This window comes from Oryzias latipes, chromosome 18, assembly GCF_002234675.1.
Source record: "Oryzias latipes chromosome 18, ASM223467v1".
Lineage (NCBI taxonomy): Eukaryota > Metazoa > Chordata > Actinopteri > Beloniformes > Adrianichthyidae > Oryzias > Oryzias latipes.
This window is the reverse complement of record NC_019876.2, coordinates 5,345,058-5,368,022: the sequence shown is the minus strand read 5'-3', so window position 1 is coordinate 5,368,022 and position 22,965 is coordinate 5,345,058. Positions and strand designations below refer to the sequence as shown.

Here is a 22,965-nt window from a genome sequence, read left to right as displayed (position 1 = left end):
AGAACAGACTTTCGTTAAACTTTTAACACTGGAGTTGTCGCCGGCAACACACGCTCCTTAAACGACTGTAACTTTAAGATAGTTTACGCAATTAATGTGACTTATGTTGCATATCAATCCAAAACTGCTTTTCCCCATATTAGAATCCTTTGGAATTTCGTTAATTATGTATGGTTGGGAAGTTACGAATATTCAACAAATGTCAACACTGGAGCTAAAGCAACTTTGCGTTCTGCAACAGTGGACGTTAGAATCAGCTAATTTACTTTTATTGCGTTTACACTTCCCAACTGTAAAATGTTGCACATCAGCGCAAAGCTGCTTTTGTCAACTTCAGAATCTGTAGGAATTGTGGTCATTGCATAAATGGTTGAAAAGTTAAGAAAATTCAACGAACTGGAGCTAAAGCAGCTTTACGCTATTAAGCATAAGTTTACGTCAGAATCAGCTGGTTTTTGTAAATTACGTAAACCCTTCAAAGTGTTGCATATCAGCTCAAAGCTGCTTTTGTGCGCTTCTGAATCCATTGGAATAATGTCAATTGTGTAAACAGTTGACGATAATTTACCCAACGTCAACATTGGAGGTAAAGCTCTGGCGTTACAGGGTTAGCTATGTTTAACGATTTTCCGCCAAACCAACGACAGACGATGAGAATAGTTTAGTTTTAGCTAGGCAGGAAAACTGTAACGCTTGAATGTATTATGACAAAGAATCATTGTGTTTGTTTATATATTTCCAACCTAAACACTAAATGTCATAACGTGTGTGTAGAGTATACACCTCCAGTATAGTTGAACCTCAGCAGGCATGCTCACGCAGCAGTGCACATTTCTGTGACGGATCCATTTGAAAGCGATCTGTGGTTAGAAAAAGTGTTATGACTGTTCTGCCAAAGAGCTGTCTGCTCTGGTTAAGAGCCTGAACTCTCTGAAGGGACGGTGCCAAGTGGGAGCGCTACAGAGCAGCGACACGCACAGACACTCCGGGACCAAGAACTGCATACCTACGTTTAGCTTTTAAACCAACGGGTACACATGGAAAACCATTTATATCCATTCCTGACATAAAAGAAGGAGTAGTTGTTGAAATCTGGATGTTTCTTTCCAAATGTTAATATGATGGTGAAGTGCCCTTAGAGCCATTTGTATTAACAGAGTCTTCTCAAATAAGAAGTGAAGAAAAGTAGAAAAAACGAGACACGACATATAATTCAAATTTCAGTGCATCAAATTTGGTCAAAACACGTGTTTCAATAAAAAATTGACATTCAGATTTTTTAAATATTTGTTTAACAAGATAAATCTTCACCAATTTAATCGCATACATCACAAAGTCTGTCTTACTGCTTTGATTATTTACCTATCATAAGTTACCAAAAGAAGGAAGAGAGTTTATGTCAACCAGACATGAAGGTTTTCTTTTTCATGGAACCAATTTGTGGTCCAAATAGCTGAATAAGCTCCATATTGGTGATACAGGTGAACATCTGCACCTCCGACAGATCCAGGTACATTTATTTACTTTATTTAGTTGTGTTTCTTAAATCAACATCAATAGTCATCTTTACAAATGTATCCAAATTCCTAAATAAAAATAAATAAATGTCAGATTGTCGTGATTGGGTTTATGCAGTAAATACGATAGCTACTAAAGCATCCAAAAGATAACATAAAAAAAAATAGGAATTCAAAAGTCGTTTTAGAAAAAGGATGCAACTTAAGACAAACACTTAAGAGCAACTTTTACTCTGAACAAAGTCCTTGTGTTTATGTACGTCAATAAACGCATAGATTTTTTAGCAGCATTAATATTGGTGCAGCTCCAGGATGAACAGAAAAGTGAGCATTTTAAGGACTAGATAATATTTCAGATATTAAGAAACTGTAACTGGAAATATAAACTGCAAACTATGAAAATGTGGACTTTGAAAATCCTTAAGTTGAACTATCTTTTAATTACAGTCACACAGTTTTTCCTCTTTTTTTTACATTCTTTATCAGTTAAAAATTATGAGTTATGTCTAAAATACTCTGTAATTTATAGCTGACATATTCTTTTTTTAAATATAAAGCGAATTGGTAGATCGAGAAAAGTCCCCTTTCTGCTCATTCCTCTTGCTTAACAAGGAAAGATTATGCGGAAATCAGAAAATGTCTCCGACTGTAACCCTACAAATTAAATCAGAGAAGACACACAGAAATTGTTCAGTGAGGAAGTATAAAGGAAAGCTGGCCAAGTTATACCACTCCTGAATGCCAAACACAATCATAAAACAAGGAAGAGTGTTCCTCTGCTATTCTGCTTCTAATCGTGAACTCTTTCCTCTGAATCAAGACATGCAAAGACCTGCTGCTGTCAGGTTTATTGAGGTACTTTGAGATTTCGAAAGAGTTGAATTTTTCCAGTCTTGTTAAATCCGCTTGATGCAAAAACGTAAACAGATTTGACAAAAATCTAGCTTTGAGATATTGAGAGAAATTTGTTTTCAAATGGGTTTTTATAGTTCAGAATGTTTTTTTTATATTTCACAAAAAAGGGACTTTTGGAAGTGGTTCATTTCAAGAAATCAAAACAAACAAACAAAATACTAAAATGAGACAAGAAACAACTGGAACATATATCTATATATCGATATATTGAGATATATATATATACACGTATGTGTATATACATATATATATATGCACATATATTTATATACATGTACCTACATATATACATATATATATACATATATATGTGTGTGTGTGTGTGTATATATATACATATATATATATATATATATATATATATATATATATATGTATAAATATACCTATATGTATATATATATACGTATACGTATGTGTGTATATATATATATACATACACACATTTATATATACACTTATATATGCACATATAGGTATATATTTATAGATATATATATACACATATATATATATATATATATATATATATATATATATATATATATATATATTCATTAAAATCACACTTATACTAAACATAATTATTTCATAAATAATCTCACTCTTATTATACTTACCTTTTTTGTAAGTAGTTATTATACATTGGTGCATTACTTCCAATTAGAGCTAGTTATACTTTACCAGTCCATGTGCAGATTTCTATTATTTAACAAAACATATCAAATTAATGTTTTGGACATTCTCCTTAAATCCATGAAAGGCGGTCTGGTGGTTCTGCTCTCCTTGTTATTACTCAAATTGTCCCTTAAATGGGCTCCACCAGTGGAGGAAATGTGACCTTTTCTTTATTGCGGGTTACTGTGTTTCCGCCTCAAGGCTGCACAAGCGCACAACAGAAACTTCCTATGCAAAATATTTTGATGTACATTTGTTTTCCCCCGTAGATGTAAAATGAATCCAGAGCGCCGCCCCTTTGTCTCTCCTTTGTTTTCATCTTCTTTCTTTTGGCATGGCAGGGAACTGGCAAGTGTTTGTGTGCTCGGCAAGAGATACATAGTTCATTGAGCGGGCACAAGGGGCAGCCCTTTGGTGTGTGTGTGGCGTAAAAGTGTTAACATTCAAGGCAGGACCCTTGAACCTCCGAGGACGCGCACCCAGCTAGCCTTAAGCTTCTCCCTGTTTGTTCTTATTTGTTTTCCAGCTAAAATTAAAAAAAATTCATAATGTAGTCAAGTTGATGATGAAGAACTAACTGCATGTTCTGTTGTCTTAATTAATAAAAATAGTTCACGTTAACCTCTTTTTAAAAATTGTACGTTTATCCACTAAGTTGTAATTTTTTTCCGTTTTATCGTTATTTTACACAGAATTTTGTCCTTACATTTTAAAACTTCCCATTTGGTCCAGTCGTTTATTTGAATTTTTTGCTTACCCCTCATCTTTAGCATCCGTCTTTTTTAATCTCCTCACGTATTCAACTGTGCAGTTGAGTCAAAAAAAAGCGGGTATAGTTAGCACTGGCCTCATTTTCTCCATCCGTCCATCTTCGTTGACCGCCTCCTGCTCTTGTAGATTAGCAGGAGGTACTGGCAGCGTTCACCGCTGCCCCTTGATTCACCCCGAGGACACTCTGCTCCCTCCTCCAGCGGCCTCGTCCTGGGGCGAGTAGAGCCCTGAGTCGTTCTTTCTCTTAGTGACGTCCTCGTCGGTTTTTCAAATCTACACGTAAAAAGTTTAACAACAAATTTGGCGTCATTGACTCGGTTTCTCTCAGTGATGATTCCAATTTCTAGTTTTCCATATTTTGAATGACATGTGCGGACAATTGTGTTGTAGAGGGGTTAAAGCTCAAACCATCAGTTTTCTGCTTTCAAACTGTCTCACAATAAAAAGCGGAATTATCAAACTACATATTTATCGCAGAGATGACTCAAATACTTGATTTCTGTCGCTGTTTGGGTTCTATGATTGTGTCTGTTGTACTTTTGCATTTTCTTGAAGAAAGTAGGACTCATCAACCAAAAAAGCTACAAAAAAATTGACTTATATTTACTTGAAACTTATTAGTTGTACAGTTTTTCTGATCATTGATGTCACGTATGACAATAGTTTTTTTGAGATTTCGGCTTCAGGTCCAAGTTTTATTGAATCTGTAGCGTGAAGCGGATTAACCTTCACGGAACCTGAAAACCAGCGCCGGTCCACCGTGTGTCTCTGCCCACGGCTGTCCAAAAATGACTCACGACTTTTTTATTCCTACCGCAATAACACAAAAGAAGTTTAATGTGGAAAAAAGCATCAATTCATCTTAACATCACTAAGGAAAAGAAGGTTTAACGGGTCAAGAATTCCGCATGATGGAGCTGTACTTTACATGATGGAAAAATCACGCTTCGTCTTCACTTTTTCATTTAACGTCAACCTTTACTTTAAGTATTATGCGCTTTCATGTTTTACTGCAATAGGTGATTTAAAAAAAAAAAAATTCCGTACACTGACTTTTTAAAATGTGATATTTGTGGTTATAAATAGTGATTTATAAGTTGCGATCATCATTTTGTTGGGAGTTTTAGATTATATAAAACATTTCAATAAATAAATTCCTGATGATTCACATATTATGGACAGAAACAAAAGGACGAAATAAACATTAGTAATTAGTCAAGAAATGTTTGTTCGTCAGAAAGGTTTACAACGGAGAAAGTGATACATTTAGACCCAAAAAATAACATTTTCTGAATCAAAGTTCCTGCCGTTAACTGAACACTTTTCTTTGAAGAATATTTTTTAAATTAAGTAGTTTTCCTTTAATTAAGTCCAGAAATTTCGTTGATAATTAAACACGTTTAATGTTCTCTTTTGCAGTTGCTGTCTTATAGGTTTATATGAAAAACCTTGTTGTAAAAGTTTCGGTTTTTAAAAAGAAAAATCTAAATTTTTTAATGTAAAATTTCATGAAATTGGAAGAAGGCTCCACGTACAAGGTCATGTGTTGAAGAAGCTCCGGGTGGACATTTACAGCAGATGCTTCATCGATAACAGTGGAAGCCGAGTAGTTCAGCGCCGCATGTGAGTTTGGAGCTGTTTGTGTGCATTTCCTTGTAGTGTTTGTGTGTTTGTGTGTGCGCGTTGAGGTATTAGCTGGGGTCCTGGGGTTAGTGCTTAGAGAGTTTTGAACAACTATAATCTCCCTTTTTATAATGTCCCCGGGTCAGGGGCCAGTCCTCCCTGCTTCTCCTCTCTCCATTCTCTGTGTTTTCTGGCTGAACCATCTGAAACTTTTTTTTTTCCGCTTTTCAATCCGTTCTTTTAGAAACGAGCAGCCATCCCATCTCTCCGCCTCCACTGCCACGCTCTGCGCTCGCTTTCTCTACATCCGTTTTTTTGGCCCTTTGCTCATTTACACCTTCTTTTTTCCCTCCACTATTACTAATCCCTCCTCCTCTTTTTTCCGTACGCTCTCTTTAGTTTCCTTTCACTCATCCCACTTTCTTATTTCATCTGATTCCCCTCCTCCCTCTGTGTCTCCGTGATGTGGTGGCGTGAACGCAAAGGGACGGCGCTCATTGTCGAGCGGAGAACCTATCGCACCATTCAAACGCACAATCACACACACAGAAACCCACAGACTGGTTCCTTGGTATCTCTGGCACTAGCTAAATGATTGACAGCTGAAAGGAGAGAAGGAATTCCCTCACCGCCTCTGACCTCGTTTCCTCTCTTGTTGTTCTCCGCCGTTCTTGCTGCTTTTTCACTTTTCATCTTAACCTTTATTTCAGGTGTTACCATGGAGATTCCTGGTATTACCTTTGTGTGTGTGGATGCACCTGTCAGTCAAGCAGCTATGGTTGAAATCTTTGTAGGAACTTGGTTTCCCAACACAGGTTTCATGAACGTATGGGCCGTGCCTCATTTCCTGCTTTCTTCTTCTGTTTTGGGTCAAATTTATTTCGTTTTGTTGATTTGTACCAAGTTGATTTAAAAAAAAAAACAACAAGTCCCTCCCACCGTGACTAATATTCCTTAGAAATATGGTTTTCAACATGTAAAAACAGTACAATGGACTATAGCAGCCCACGTTACCCATGATTCATCTGAGCCTTAGACTGGCATTGTAGCTTGTAAAAATAAGTGAACCATATCTTTTTTTTAAAGTACAATTCGTAGAAGTGGAGGACATTTGAACATTTCTTTAGAGGAATTGACGACAAATGGGAATGCTTCTTTTAGTGAGCCGTTTTCCAACACTCATAACACAGGACCCTACGGAGCCCTAGACACGACAATGAAAACAAAGAAAGTAAATACATTGTTCCCTTAATTTGGCATTTTGTGGCCACAAATTGGGCTTTTATTATCATTTTTTACCAACAAATAATTTGTGCACACAAAATACCAAAGAAATAAAAGCACATTGACAATATTACAATACAGGTGTTGTCTTTTAATGTAAACTCTATAATTGTAAAAAAGTTCCTTTGTGCACATGAAATGCTCATTTGTGCACACAACATGCTAATTTGTGTGCATAAAAACGACATAATAAGACTAGTCTCATTAAAGGAAGAGCTAAAAGCCAAAATTACGGCATCCAATGAGAGCGGTTTATGCCACATAAACGGTGAAACCAGGAAAACTGATGAAGAAGACCATTTTTAATTCAGGCTCTATGATTGGCTGGGACCCTACTGTTCTTGTCAGACCCGTTCTACCTTACCAACAGGTAAGCCTCCGTAAGAACACCAGCCTGTTTAAGTGGAAGACGGTACAATTTGTAGGGACAAGGGTAAACTGTTTAGCTTATTAAAGCAAAGGCTGTTTGGCAAAAACCTCAAATTCCCATTTCAGTTTTATAGTTTGGTAAATTTGAAATGAAGGATTAAGATCTATGTTTCCACTGAAGAAACCTTTAGTTCAGTTTTTACGTTTACTGTCTTATGTTGACCTTTGACATTATAGGGATCAGTTAGTAATTCATGTTGGATGCATTTTGTCACTTTGGGTTTTGTGTTGGTGAAGGATTAAAGGGGACAGTCTCCAATCGTCGTTTGGAGTCAGAAAAATCCGAATCAGCCCCTGTATTTGTACTTTCCCACTCCCCATGCAGACGTTTTCACCAACTCCTCTCACACACTGGCACATAGAGTGTGTGTGTGTGGGTTGATCTGAGTAAACATAATTAGCTGTGTTTTTTGTCTTGCCCTAATAAAAGAGTCATTTGTTGGACATTTCCACTGCGTTACAAAGAGGACATTTATAAGCCCCGGCCCAAGTTCGCCCCCAGGCCAACCCTAACAGAACAGACGGAGGTATTTTTAGCACAGCCGGCGGGTTAGCTCGCTGTCCTGGGACAGTGTGTGCGTATGTGTTTGTGTGTGTGTGTGTGTGTAGAGAACAAGAGAAACAGGGAGATTTTATGAGATTTTCTGTGATCGGGGTGGCGCTACTCAGAAAGTGTGTAATGATGCTGTGTGTGGAAAACCCTTCTAGAAAACTCCCCCTCTCCCTCCTTTATTGGCGTTCTTTAGAAATATCGGATCACGTTTTGTTGAAAAAAGTATAAAAGAGACTCTGTAGCGGCTGACATCACAGAATACATGAACCACTCTGACCAGACGGTAGAAACAAACACAGCTAAAATACTTTAGGGGTTCTATTTGCTGATGAAATGATTTCCTTCCAGCATGTCTTTCTAACTCGGACTTGATTTGACCTCTCTTCTCTTTAACCAAGCTTCTGTTTGAGCCCCATTTTCAAATACGACAGTTTTATTCTTACCTCAAGGTGAACTGAGATCTTTGTGGAAACAAATGGATTGATTAAAAAAAAGTCAAAATTAACTCATTTTTATCCCAATTCCTAACTTTCGTCCTTGAAAGCCAAAACGTCAAACAGAGGAAATTTGGTCTTAAGTGTAGCTACTTCCTTTTTTACTTACTTTACGAACACTTTAACGTTAAAATGTCCTTTAAACTGTAACAAATAAAGACTTAAATATTGCAATGTTTGTCACTATTTTAGCTAAATCTCAATATCTAAATATTTAAAGAGCCTATGGCTATTTCAATCGAAACAGTAAAAAGTGCATAATTGCATAACTGATTTTAAACTACACAGCCAATGACTTGTTTTTTATAAAAGCCATCTATCTATTGATTTGTCTTTGCATTAAAATTAACCACAAGAATAAAAATTAAGAGGAAAAGGCAGCTCTGTGGTTTTCATTTAGAACTGACAGTTAAATCTGTGGTTTCCATGGTGACACCGCTGGTATCTGGAGTCTGTTTTCAGGTACAGCATTTAAATTTACGTTAAAAGATGTCTGAACTAAACAAGACACTTTAAAACTTTAAAATGTTTAGATTATAGACCATGTGTTAACCGAATTTGTACGTGTTTCGCCGTAACTTCTGTAAAAAATTCAACCAATCTGGCAAAATTAAAAAATATTATAAGTATATTCATTTCATAACTTTATAAAACATCAAACTGCATTAATGTAAAGAAAAAGCGGAGATCGTGGTGAGTTACCAGTGTTAATGTTTGCAAAATGATCAAATTTGAAAAATCTCCCTCTTAAAACACTTTTGATAAATGCAATAATATCCTAGAGGTTGTGGTTGAAATAGTCGCACAAAAGTGGGAATTGTTTAAAGAAAGACAGTTGTGCGAGCCAAACTGTAAATAAAATGCAGTGCATGTGACTGCAGTCTTTGTCCAAGCGTAACTTACGAAATTACAGCTGCTGACTGCATGGAGCTGGAAAAAATTAAAATCAGGTGGTGCAGACATCATGTTTTGTGTCTCCGCCGCCAGCTTGTACTTCTCTTAGTTGCCAGGCATCATGACCACAAAAAAAAATTAAAAAAAAGGACTTGAAAACGTCTCCCGCCATCATTAAGAGAAGCCTTTTTATGGTTTTCATCTTGCATCAGAGCCCGCTGCCTCTGACATGGTGGTAAAATCAGCCGTAATGTTGCGGTGGTAATTTTGGTTTCTGGGCTTTATTTATTTATTCCCCCCCCCCTTTTTTTGTGTTTACAGTGAGGGCTCCTCTGCTCCACTGATGTTTGGGGGGGAAATTGCGTTTTGGTGAGAAGCTGTGACGCCGGCGTCTCTGCGGCTGCGCTTCGGCTCTGTGTGTCGTGTGTGTGCGCGCGGGCGCCATATGCGTTTCTCCTGCAGGAGTGCCGTGGCGACATGGCATCATGATTTTCCATACTTGCCCCGCATGTGCACACGTGTGTGCGTGGTCTCCGTGGTTTGAGGCGGACAGTTAGGGGGAATGTGTTAAATGTTAAATATCACTCCGCCCATACATTTCTTGCAATACGTTTTGGTAAATTCAGTATTTTTAAACAGAACAACAGATAAAAACCTTCAGTTTGCTGCCAAAGTCCCAAAAAAGTTGGGAGCAATGGAAATATAAGTTGTAGTAGAAAGTACACATAATGCTCTCACCGAAAAAGGAGTACACAATCAGTCCAATCTGATGCTGTATCTGGGAGTGTGAAAGGCAGCCTTGTCTCGCTGCCTGAGGAACTCCCTTTGAGTTGGCCCGTTTGAGTGTGTGTGTTCGTGCGCCTGCCAGGCAGACATACTAAACCACTCCACATCCATGTGGCAGCAAAATGTAGCTTTAAAAAACACACACACACACACACAACCCCAGGGCGGTGGAGGGAACCCGTTAGCGTGTGTGTGCATGCCACAGTAAAATGAGGAAGTGTACCGGAGCTGTCAAAACACCTCGGGTCAACAGTTTGTACCGAGAGAGAGAGAGAGAGCAGCTGGAATCTGCCGCGGTGACAGAATGAGGAGATGAGATCCAAGTGAACCGTAACTGTGCTGAAACCTGACAGGAAAGTACGCATCATCTGTTGTTGGTGATGATGACGATGATGATGCTCCACAACACCAGTACAGTTCAGCTCAGGGTGAAGAACATGGCATCAACACCTCTCAACCAGGAGGTTGGAACATCTGAGGCAGCTTAAGTGCTGTAATGAACACAGAGTTCGGGGGCATATTGAACAGGATGTTAATTAGCCTCACTTTTCATCCATAAAAACCGTCTGGCTCCGAAAGCAACATTTAGCCTCAGCAGAGAGGCCGAAATGCATCTGCACTCAATTTAGTTCACTCGGGAAAACATGCGACGTGCGTTGAAAGAAGGTGAGAAAGGTCCCAGGGTAGGAAAACGGCTTGTGGTTAGGTTGACCGTAAGGTTTTTGACAAGTAATATTTGTTATAGCTTCCCAGGAAAGCGTGGCGTGGCGTGGCGTGAATCCACCCTAAAACAACGAGCAATTAAGCAGAAATGTTGGTGCGATGCTCCAACAATGATTCAAATCCAATCACTACAACACAATGCCAACAACTGCACATTGATTCTTAATGCAACAGAGTCCTAACTTCTTCACATCTGTGTTTATTTCCAATTATATGAAAAAAATCTATCCATTCAAGATGATGGCTAATTAAGTGGAGTCCTAGGTTTAATGGTATGTATGAATTAGTGACATACGGTGGTTAAAAGGATCGTAAAATACCAGATATTTCACATTTTTAATGTGTAGTTAGTTCATACGTATTTAAAAACCAAATCTAGCAAAGTAAATGTAAGGAAATATTTCAGAAATGCAATTTTTATACCCAATTCCAAAATTGGGTATGTTATGCAAGTGAATACATTTTCATTTTACAATAATCACAACAAATAATTGTATTGATCAATAAATTTTTTTTTTAAATAAAATAAAAAACAGAAAATGACAAGGTATGTCCTTTTTTTCCAAATGTAACATACTAAATAGTTTGATTGACTGATTGAATGTATCAGTTTCACATTTGTTGGTTTCTCCATGTTGTTTTTGGAATAAAGTAGCGGCAAACGCAACAAAGTGGCAGATTTCTCGGAAAGACGCGATGAGGCTCCGTTAGCCAGTTTTGTTTCTACTTCATGACCTTCTTATTTAAAACAAAAGATCCGTTTTGACTTAAAAGTCTGTTTGCGTCTTAACTTTCATATTTCTGTTTTGACCAAATTCGCAGCCTTGAGATGTTGAGTTGTCGGTTATTTGATAAAACTAGTCTCTGTAGCTTTTTATTCCTGTTTTTTTTTAAATATACTTTTTTTCTAATTTTCTGTTTTTATACTCTTGTAAATTCTTGTTTTCCAGAATTATAGTAAAAATATATTTGACCTTTGTGGTCAATTAGAAACTGCAGTTTTTTGTTTTATTTTTACAAGAAGCTAGAATTAAAATAGGAAGCAAGCTAACAAAGGCTAGCGTTAATAGCATCAAGCTAATGCTACATATTTAGCATACATTTTTTTGTTCAATAAAAGGTTCAAATCTTTCCAATTAGTTGTAAATAAAGTAAAAATGATTAGTAAAAGATGAATATTATATACAATCGGAGAAGGAGTGACCGACTTCATTTGCGTGAAAATGACGAAATTGCTATAATAATTACGATGTTTTACCCCAAAGTGTTTAATTCCAAACAGCAGAATCTCCAAAACAGAACAATTATTTTGGAAATTATTGGTGTTTCTTACACTTTTAGGGCGTAATTTCTTGATACCGAGTATTCAAATCAGAAATTTAGAATAGCTTTGTCTTTTTTTCCCCACCTTTCTCTTTGTAGTTTTTGAAAAGGGAGCCTAACTTTGGTGCAGCAACTCTTGAAGGCGTTACATAAGTGTTTTGGATCAAATGTTGCAGTTTATTTTTATGTTTGACCAATAATTTCATGCGGTATGACAGGCAGTGATTGAGCAGGTCGTCGGTGCAGATCTTAAACACCTCCTCCGTTTAACAGTTCTTGGAAACTGAAGCAGGTTGTGTTTCAGATTTTATTGAACGCATCAAGGCTTCCCTGCAGGACTCTGGGCCACAAATTACACCGTAAATCTGAATCGCTGCAAGGAGTCTAGGATGAAGCCGCGTGTGTGTGTGTGTGTGTGTGTGCGTGGACACGTGATCAGAAATAGAACGCTGCGTTGCTGCCAGAGGTGTGTCCCGGCCAGGAGACAAACTACACGCTAAAATTAGAGACTTCATTTTCCTGCTGTATAGGTACTACACAGGTTCTTTATGCTGGTTTCAATAGGACATTTTTTATTGGGGAAAAAAACATTTGTTCTAAAAAAAATTAGACTATTTATCAATTAAAGGTTGGACTGGAGTGTAGTTTTCACAGATGTTTACCTCTACAAAGAGAGAGTGTGTGCGCCTCACAGTTGCAAATATCTCTTTCCCCTGGAGTAAAACGGGGTCAAACCAGTAAGTGTTGCTTCGGCAGTTTGCAGTTGGGCCTCTATGTGTTTATTTACTCTGCTTTTTTTGTGTGTGTGTGCTTTATGAATGCGAAGTGCATGTGTGAGACTGCACATTTGGACCGGCACATGCATGTACTTGAGAGTCTAGCTTTAGCGGTACGTGTGAATACTGGCGTGCAGACGCTACATACGTCGTGTTGTGTGCGTTGGATCTGCGTGTAACGCGGTAAACCGGTCTTTACGGTTCCGGGGTCAGCTCTCATTGGCTCTGCCATCACCAGATCTGTTTAAAGGTCAGGAGGTTTACTGAGAACCCCAACGCCAAATGGGCCCAGTTGGAAACGTGGTCCAACCTTTTTTTTTCTCCATAAAAAGCTGGTAAACATCAATCTGGTAGCTTTTGTCTGCTGTTTGAAAAGGTCAGCCGGGATCTTTCATGATTTTAAAGATGATCCTTGCTGATGATTGGAGATTTGCACATTGTGAGCTGGAAAGACCTGATGACAAAAAAAATTAGAAAGGTACAAAAAAAACTTGAAATGGGAAAATGGTACTAACAAAATAATAATAGCTGAATGAAATGATGAAATAGTACAATCAAAGTTCTAATTTCTGGTCCCAAACTAGTTAAATCCTACAATGAAATGAGCATTCATGGTGATAATTCGTAATGATTGTAATTCGTAATGATTTGTCAGTCGCGGAATCTCACAATTGTGCAACAAAATACTAATTCATGGCTATGGGATGGTTAAATTGTACATACATAGGAATGATTAGTTTCCACAAAGTAATTTAACCGAGGGAACCACGAAGACCAAATACTGATGCTGATATCGGCGGCCTGGCTGTCAATGTCTCAGAAATGAGGTTTTCCGAAGCCTAAAATAAACTCAGATCTAACTGTCCATCATGAAACTTTACTCCATATCAGGTTTTGACCCCAGCAGACCACCAATTATGTCAATAGAATAAAAATAAAAGCCTATTTTGTAGGCAATTTCCAAATACTTTGTGAGCATGAAATAAGTATTTAGTTTGCAACTTTTAACTATTTTACCATCGAATCAAACGATTTATGTAAAAGTAAAAGAAGTTGGATGAAAAGTGAAGAGCATGAAGAACAACAAATGTCTGAGGAGCTGATGGCTTCATTCTGACGTTTCATTTACTGTACCCCAAGCCTGAGCTGAAAATGTTTGGAGAACCTTTCCCCTCAACCCTGTGAAAGCTGATCCCAACGCGTGTCCTGAAGGCAACCTAAATCCGTTTTCACTTCATTAACCTTATGTAAACAGGCTTCTTAAACATCTGCAGCCTGCGAGTGTCAGTGGATCCTTTTCCCCCTTTTCCCGGCAGATGATGGAAACATCAGGAACGTTCGGCCTTTGGGGACCTCACCAAAGTTTGGGCCTCAAACCGCAGAGGGAGAAAAACGCTTAGAGAGGTTTTAGAGCGAAGGATCAATGTTGGAGCAGAGGTCAGCTGCATGAGAGGCAGCTTTGGTTGCTTGTCTGTGATGCTGCAGAGATGATGATGATGATGATGATGATGATCAAAATCTATGGATCAATCTCATTTGTTGAATCTTGCAACACACAGGTTGAGCTTTCTGGTAGATTTTTGCAGTCATTTTGATATAACTGAAGAAAGTCGTAGAGATAAAAGCTTCTTACAATAAAATAAGTTGTTTTTGTAATTATCACAAATGACAATTGTGCTCCTTTTTTTGTGTACAGTCTTAATTCCTACTGTTATTTGGAAATTTCTGTGAATTGAAAACATCCTTTTTCTTTTTCTTGTAGGGTTCAAACTTCCACGCGTCGCGGAGACAAAAGTACGGCAACGTGTTTAAGACTCACCTTCTCGGCCGCCCTCTGATCCGAGTGACGGGGGCGGAGAACGTCCGGAAAGTGCTGATGGGCGAGCACACGCTGGTGACGGTGGACTGGCCCCAGAGCACCTCCACCCTCCTGGGGCCCAACTCTCTGGCCAACAGCATCGGAGACATTCACCGCAAGAGGAGGAAGGTCAGAAGCCACGCCTACTTTGCCCTCAACAAACTACTAAAACGCTCATTTAAACTCTAAAAGAAACATTTCTGAAGGTTTCCATTAAAGTCCAAACTACTGGACAAATAACAGAGATACAAATGGCCCACAAGACTCTTAAAGTGATATTTTTTAACCAAAAAAAGGTGCAAATATCTTATATGGTTCATTAACAGCAAGCAGAAACAAACAGTGAATCCAGATTCTGGAGTTCAGTTCTGTAGGGGGAAGTCATCACAGATAAAATGCTCTTTGACTTACTTGACCAAAATAAAAAGGCTTTTATTGATGAGTTTTTCTTCTATCGACTCTATAAAGGTCGATTATTGGTCAATACAGACGTTTCTTCAATTGTTTTACATTTAGTTTAACTTAAATACGGCTTTAATAAACATTTTATCATCTTCAATTCTGAGTAAATCTCCAGTTTGCAACCAAAAAAGGAAGCTCGTACTGAGTGGTGCAATATCCAACAAATGAGATTGATCAAAGGAACTTGAAGCAAATAACTTGAAAAACATGAATATTTGTGGTTGCTGATGTTCGGAGAGTTTTGTCATTTTTTAATGAAAAGTAGTTTTTAAAAACCAAAACCCTTTTTTTTAACTTTAATGAAAAGTGTTGAGTATTTTGAAAGACCTATTTCTCACATCAATGTAGACATTACTTATGATCAGATTATAATCATCCAGAATACTGTTTTTTTTCATGGCATCTGCTACATGATATTTGAGGAAAAAAATGTACGGTTAGCGTATGGTTCATCCGGGAACTCTAATTGTGTAAAGATGAATTAATGGGATTTCAAACCAGTTGAAACATTTTTGCAAAACAGTGAACGTCTATTTTTAAAATGGATTCAAACTGGCAGTTTGCACATTTTTGGGTGTGTTGTTTTGACCCAAACCCAGTATGTAAATGTGTACATTCATTAAGTCTACGCACTCTTAGAGAGCATCAATGCAAAGTTATCCGGTGTGGCTCTGCGTTATCAGCAGCTGCTGAAGAGTGAGAACAACCCCTCCGTCCCTCCATCCCTCCATCCTCCCCTCTGCTCATCTCCATCAGCAGACTCCCCTGGATTATCTGTTGTTTTCTCTCGTTTTTTTCTCCGGCTTCCTCCGTCCCGCCTTTGCCAGGACCATTTCAGGTAATCAACCACTTAGCTCTCCCCGCTATTATCCCTTCATCCCCGGGGCACATACCTCGTTCGCACAAACGCGCACACATCAGAACGCTACAACTTTGCAGATAAACACACAAAAGCAGCAGAATGAGGAGCACAAGAGGAGCAGCCGGGTGCCTTTTTTTTTCCCTTTTCCTGTAGATCAGCCTCATTTTCTCTCTGTGGAGGCGGACTCAGGTTTCGGGGGACGGCGAGGGGTCGGCTGGGTCTAATCTGAGCTCTGATCCCCTCTCCTTTCCCTGGAGACCCCTGCACTAACCTCATGTAATGACCCCTGATTAGGAAGGCTGCCTCCGACACGGCACAAAGAAGGGGCTTCTGTGGGGGCTTTGACACAAAAACCCAACACACCAGGACGCACTTGCTCAGTACTGCCCCCCAAGCCAGGACGCGGCATGAATGCCATCCCAGTGCGGACGCTTACTTGGATAAGTTTGACCCCTCGATGCCGATACAGCACAATATGCGGTTGGCTTTAACCCGGCGACAACTTAACAACACACTTTTTAAACCACTGCAACGCTTTGACCGTTGATTTTGACACAGAGAGAAGCAGCGATGTGCGATTCTATGGAAAGTGTTGCATGGAGCGTTAAGATATGTTCTCCCTGCACTCTGCTATGGACCTTTAAGACAAAATTCCAGTGGGCTTCTGCATTCAATCCTCTGTTGTTCAACCGTAACTACACACATTTCTACACATAAGTCGTGGGTTAAAAGTTCATCTAGGTTGAACTTTGACCAAGCAGGGACTCCGATTCGGTAGTGACGGATGGGTGGCGTCCTTTTTTAATTTATGGAAGTGCCAATCATGAAAAAAGTAATCATTTAGGAAGAATTAATAATTGCGATTATTGTCTTTCGTTTATTAGAATAGAGTTGTTAAAAAAAAAAGCCTGGAGCAAGTATTGTAAGATTTGCACCACTTCAATATTTCGCACCAAGACTTTTCCAACTGTAGGCGGCAGACATGCACTAGGAAACAGGAGAAGAAGAACAAGCCCCTCCCTGCTTGTCCAGTGTCAACACCATGGGCTAAATGCACTTTCAAGAAACCCCTTTTAGTGCATTCTTGAACCATGCCCAGTGTGTCTGTAGCATTAAAGTGTCATTCTCACACTTCATCAGCTGCTGATGACACCTTTAGTTTAGGTAAGAAGCCAGTTTTCATACTAACCCGAGCTAGCCAAGCGCAAAGTCGCTATTTTACGCATCAGAATCCGCTCATTTAGCTTGATTACCTACATACTTTACTACCAATAAGTGTTGCATGTTGCCGTAAAGCTGCTTTTCTCAACTTTCAGAATCCGTTGGAATCCCATTAATTGCATAAACGGTCAAAGATTTACTGTAGTTCAAAGTTAGCCAACACTAGAGCAGCAGCTCCCGTATTAAAAGGTTAACAACAGAGCTTCCAAAATATCCAAGGATGGTTGCACTGCAACTTACCTCAATGTTGTTGTTGGTGCCTTATATATCCCACACCATGTTATGATGTCTGAGCAAGTCACTTTTGACTCAGATCATGCATCTCACACCTGTGAATTGCCACATCACATTATTTAATTGACCGATGGAGAAGCAGTTGGGTTGATGGGAGTTTTGCCGCTCATGCAGGGGTATGTGTGTTTTGGCAGAGCTCACTCCTGTTTTCTTGGCAATAAAACCGAGTCAACAGTCAGACGCGAGACGAAAGAATGAGTGGCAGGTCTGAGGAGCAGGGCTGTTCCTGAGCGCACACACTTCTCTTTGGTTTTCGTGGGGAAATCTAATCTTCGCACAGCAGACTGGGCTTCGGTGTGCGTAAGAAGCCAGTTTCCATACAGACCGGAGCTAGCCAAGGAAAGTCATTCTCTGTGAGAACCGCAGGCTGAAGCTATAATGTCAACCCCAACCAAGCAATTTGGACAGAAACCAACAACCGTCATGAGGAGCTTACAGATTTTATCACTTTTGTAAATAAAGTTGTTCATGGGCTGTCAAGTAGTCTGTAAGAGTTTGGCAGGAAGATTTCGTGAGCGTTTGTTTTGACAGAGCATCCAGGTTGTGGGAAAAGCGGTTTAAGTGTCAAGCAGGTATCAGGCAGGTTTCTTTTTGACCCCCAAATTAAAAACTATGCTTCAGAGAGGACACCGACTAGGAACTCTATTAGTTACCAAATCCATTACTTCAAAAAGGAAAATGGTTTATTCATGTGTGACTGTAGGGACTGGATGTTCATGACTTTTTTTTGGTTGTTGCCTTTAACTGTGTGCAAATGAAACAAAACTGTAGAGTTGCCATTTTCTTGGATTGACTAAGACCATTTTAAAAGGTTATGAAATCTGATCAACTTCTCTTAACCAACTAAGCTATCTGGCACATGGGAAACCAGGGTTCAATTCCCAGGGGGAATTGGATGAGCCTCATCCAGTGTGGGTCCTTGGGCAAGATTCTATGCGCTACTGGCTAACTATGTAGCCAATTCTGGGTCTCCCTGTGCCGGTCCCCAGCCCGGATAAAATGCAGGGTTATGTCAAGAAGGGCATCCAGCGTAAAAATCTCTGCCAAACTACCTGTGGGACTCAGTGAAAGCTGATTCACTGTGTAAACCCTTAAAGGGATATGCCGGAAGGTCGACAAAAGGAAATTTGATCAAATATTTCAGGGATCAGATCTTCTACATGATTCAGATGAAGTACAGTAAAGCTTCAGAATTCTGCACAGGGTCCATTTGATCCTTTACATTGTATAACCACAGAAGGCAGACTTGTGCAAAGGTTGGATTTTTGGGTTTATCTGCTCACATGTCTTGGCCTTGATGTTTTGCTCATCATTTAGCACCGGAGCTTTAGTTCCATAGTTGATGTTTGTTGAATTACTGAAACCCTTTGACCGTTAACGTGATTACCGTGATTAGCGTGATTCCAGTGGATTCTGAAGTGGAGAAAAAGCAGTTTTGCGCCGATAAACAAAGTTACAGTACTTTAGTGAATGTCAACACTGGAGCTAGAGCTCCGGTGTTAAAGGATTATTGTGCAACAGTTCAAAGTAATCAGTCGTACAGTTTATAAAGACTACGTCCAACCTGCTAACTGTAAGATTGGATCCCGATTGTTTCTTAGCTACTCACATTTACCACATATTCTTCTTGCTTGTGTGTACTGTGTATTTTGGAACCATTGTTTGGTGCCTAAATAAAATTAAAAATACAGAGGACGGAAAAGTGGGAGGCAATGAAAAAACTTGTGTGAAACTGCTCCTATATGTGATTCTATTTCTCACCAGTAGAGGGCACCAAGTCCAGATGACAACCTTTAAACCTACTACTGTGAAGGAATCTACCTGGATGAATGAGAGTCTTCATAGGAATAGTAGAGGGCACTGCAAATTTTATTAAACCCTCTTTCTAAGCATCTCCTCTTTCTAAAAGTGAGATCAGAATGAAAGGTGACATAAACACTGACTTTTAAGAATCCATTAAGTGTCACTAAAACTTACTGGGAGTCTTGCTGAGCTCCATGGCAAGGACCGATTTGAAATTTTTTTGTTCGTTTTTAGTGAAAAAAACAAGACGAGAAATGTTGTAAAGTTGACCAACAAAGTGCAACTGCAACAGCAGAAGTAGGATTTCGTCTACAGTTACATTTAAAGTGCCTCTGGGATCCTGTTGGTTCAAGCACAGCTTACAGTTTCATGTAAATGAGGGGTAATTTTTTGCGAACTCTGCTGTGCTGTGAACTCCATTAGCTTCACCTGCCGCTCAGACGTGCTGACCCTCAGCAGCAGAGCAGGGTCTGTCTGGTTCAGAGTGACGACAGAAGCCGGGGGAAGACTCGCGTTTGAGCGAAAGAACAGAGACAGACGAGCAAAAAAGGTCTTTTTAAAGAGCTGGATGGATGAAGGGGCAGGGAGAAAGAGGAAGGGGTGGGAGCAGCGAGGGCAGTGAAAAGAATAAAGGAGTCTTTACATGTCTGTGGAACCAGCAGCTCGCAGCACTTTCACATAATTTAAGACATATGGACGTTATTAGGACAACTGTGTCTGTGTGTGCAAGATCTCCAGTCTTTGCGCTGCAGGCTCCAGGAGACAGTCACGTTTTTGTGGGCTGTTGTAATGAACAATCCCAACCCAACCCCTCCGCCCGCGTCCTGAGAGCCGCATGCAGTGACACTGCACAAAAACTGTATTTGAGTGGCAGCCAGGCTGTGGATGTTGGGTGTGTGACTGTATTTGTTTGACCTGTAGTTACCTTTTGCCCAAGCGCGCACACACACACTAGCTGGCTGGCTGGCTGAAGCGACAGTAGCTCAGCCCGTTCTGTTTACGTGAGGGAGTTTGAGTGTAGGAATGGCAGCGGCGCTCACTCAAATTGTCCAATTATGCATAATCCAGTGCAGACGGCACTTAATGGGGAAACGCACAAGGTTCTGCCACCTCTGCCGGCTGGACGAAGGGTTGCGCTCAGCAACTGCGTTTGCTCAGTGGACGGCTGTTTGCGTTTAGAGTCAGAAATCACGTTGTATTTATCGTCTTTTAAACCAATCTCCCCAAAAACCAACCAACTGAGGATGAAAAACAGTAACTTTGGAGCTCAAATATATAACGGTAAATGTACCGTTTAGTCAATAAAATGCACACGTACACATGTATAGTGTAAAATCACCACCACAACAGAGGTCATGAAAAGCTGACCTCTGTTGTGAATTGGTAACTCCACCCATAAAAGCTATTATCTTAAAAACCACATGGAATTGTTCGGATGGAACCAACCGAACGAAGTGGTTGCGTTCAGCAACAGCATCTGCTCGGTAGACGTCTGTTTGTGTTTTTAGATTCAGAAATCCCGATGTATTTATGGCTTCAAAGAAGAATGTCTTTTAGACCAACCCCTGTAAAAACTAAAATACCATCATTTGAGCTGAAAGATGGAAAAAAATCTTAAATTTAATGTTTAGAAAATGAAACATATGCATATATGTTTTATATAACTATCTGCTACGATTATATCACATCAAGTATCTTAAAACAACCAAATGTGTATGTATTAATACACATGTATAGCGTAATATCCGTTGGCGATTTGTTGACGCTGCCCATAAAAGCTACTATATTGAAAACTGCACCCATGAAACGGATGGAAGCAACTTTCACGAACAATCAGAAACGTTTGAGGCTAGCTTTGATGAGAGCTGTTATCTTGGTGCCAAAGTTGTGGCCGTTATTCTGGTCTTGATCAGTCTTACTTATTCTCAACACACAGCTGTGCTTTTATCATCTATTTTTTCAAGGCGTTGGTTTGTAAAAAAAAAGAAGAAAGAAAACTATATTGGTTTCTGCATAGATCAAATATTCAAATCTGTAAGCAAAAAGATGAATAGTTAAAGCTTGCACGAAGGTCTCTCCATTGTGAGCTATCATCAATCCTTGGTGAATCCAAATCATGGCGCAAAATATACTTTGTTTGCCATTTGACAGTGCCGTCTGAATCTACAAATCCAAAATTGAGTGCCCTAGAAACTTTCCAGAAGTCAGAGTGCATCGATGCTCACTAGATAGGCGAATATAGACCACAATGCATTGTGTTTGAACAACTTCTTTACTATTTAAAAAAAATAAAGCATTCACATTTGTATCCTCAGGACACAGTGGATTCATAAATAGTGGTCGTAAAATACTTGTGTTGATTAGATTCTCACTTTGTGAAATCTGTGATGTCATCTTTGTCGTTTAAACAAAACAGAAGTAGTGAGCATGGTGTCCAAATTGCTTTTAAAATCCACTAGACAGTCCTGCACTATGTAGTTTTTTAGTAGTTAAGGAGGAGGGGGGGGGATTTGGAGGCTAGCTCTACATTTTTTTCTGGACAAGAGGAAAGCATCAAATCTTTATTTTCTGGGCTTCTTCTATCAGAGTGATCCTACGAATAGAAACGGTTACGTCTACTGTACCTTGTATTTTCGGAACATCCGCAGTGTCCCTCATCTGAAAATAAATTCAGCTCTTCCTCTCATTATTTAGAGTGGGCGTCATTAACAGTAACGTTTAACCCAAGTTGAAGACAAGTGAGAAATGACTCCATGTGATTGAGGTTTATCCAGCTGTTTCACTGTGAAACTGAAGCTAAGCGAAGCAGCACATGGAAAGTACCCAAACTAACAAGGCGCGGCCAGATGAGCACAAGAAGTCATTGCAGCCGGAGTTTGGTCTCCATCTCTTCTGAGGTCAGCTCTTGCGTGGAATCCAGTGTGGTTGAGGATGGAGAACAGGTCGTGTAAGCTGATCTGTGACCAGCAGTCTCAGGGTGGGGCGGTGACGGGAAATGTAGGACTGCCAACATCTAAGAGCGCTCTGAGATCTGTTTTAACCACTCCATCAAACAGCATATTATATATTATGCAGGCAAACTACACATGCATACTGTGTATAAAGCGCTGCATTCTTGCTCTATGGACTATTGTTCATTGGTTCTGACGGCGACAGACGGAGGCATGCAGGGTTTGGAAATGAAGCAAACAAGTGCAGGGGCGCCAGAAAGATGGTTAGGTGGCTAAAAAATCAACCTCAAAAACCAAATCAGCGTTACAGATTAAATCCTGCAGGAAGCTTCTTTCTTACAGCTTACTCTGTGAAGAAAAGCCTAACGTGACTTCATGATGGGTTTAGATAGCAAACAGAACAAAAAATATAACCTCGTTACTCATCAGTGCCGCCCTTTGAGGCATAAAATAAGGATCCTTTCACTACGACCATATTTAAAGCTGTAATCAAGGAGATTAAGTGTGTTATTAACGACGTGCTGTCATAGGTACTAAAAACAAGTAGACTTTAATGTCTCTACATGGCCATAAAAAGTACACTAGAAGTCATAAAACGCCCACAGGGATAAAATTAGTGCAATCGGTAGTTTGTTTTATGCGCTCCTTCGTCATTATCTAACCTACACATGCAGAGTCCCTTCGAAAAAGTCAACGTAAATGAAAGACTGCGTGCAAGAGCGTGACAGATGTGCCCGTGACTTTTCAA

General features: G+C 39.5%; 1 protein-coding gene across 1 annotated transcript in view; it reads left to right on the top strand.

Annotated features, from left to right (window-relative positions):
• Positions 1 to 22,965, top strand: part of cyp26b1 (cytochrome P450, family 26, subfamily B, polypeptide 1) — a 31,554-nt gene that overhangs the window by 2,730 nt on the left and 5,859 nt on the right. Inside the window, exon 2 of the mRNA NM_001278821.1 lies at positions 14,529 to 14,753. Within this exon, the coding sequence (NP_001265750.1) occupies positions 14,529 to 14,753 (225 nt within the window). The remainder of the gene's footprint in view (positions 1 to 14,528; positions 14,754 to 22,965) is intronic.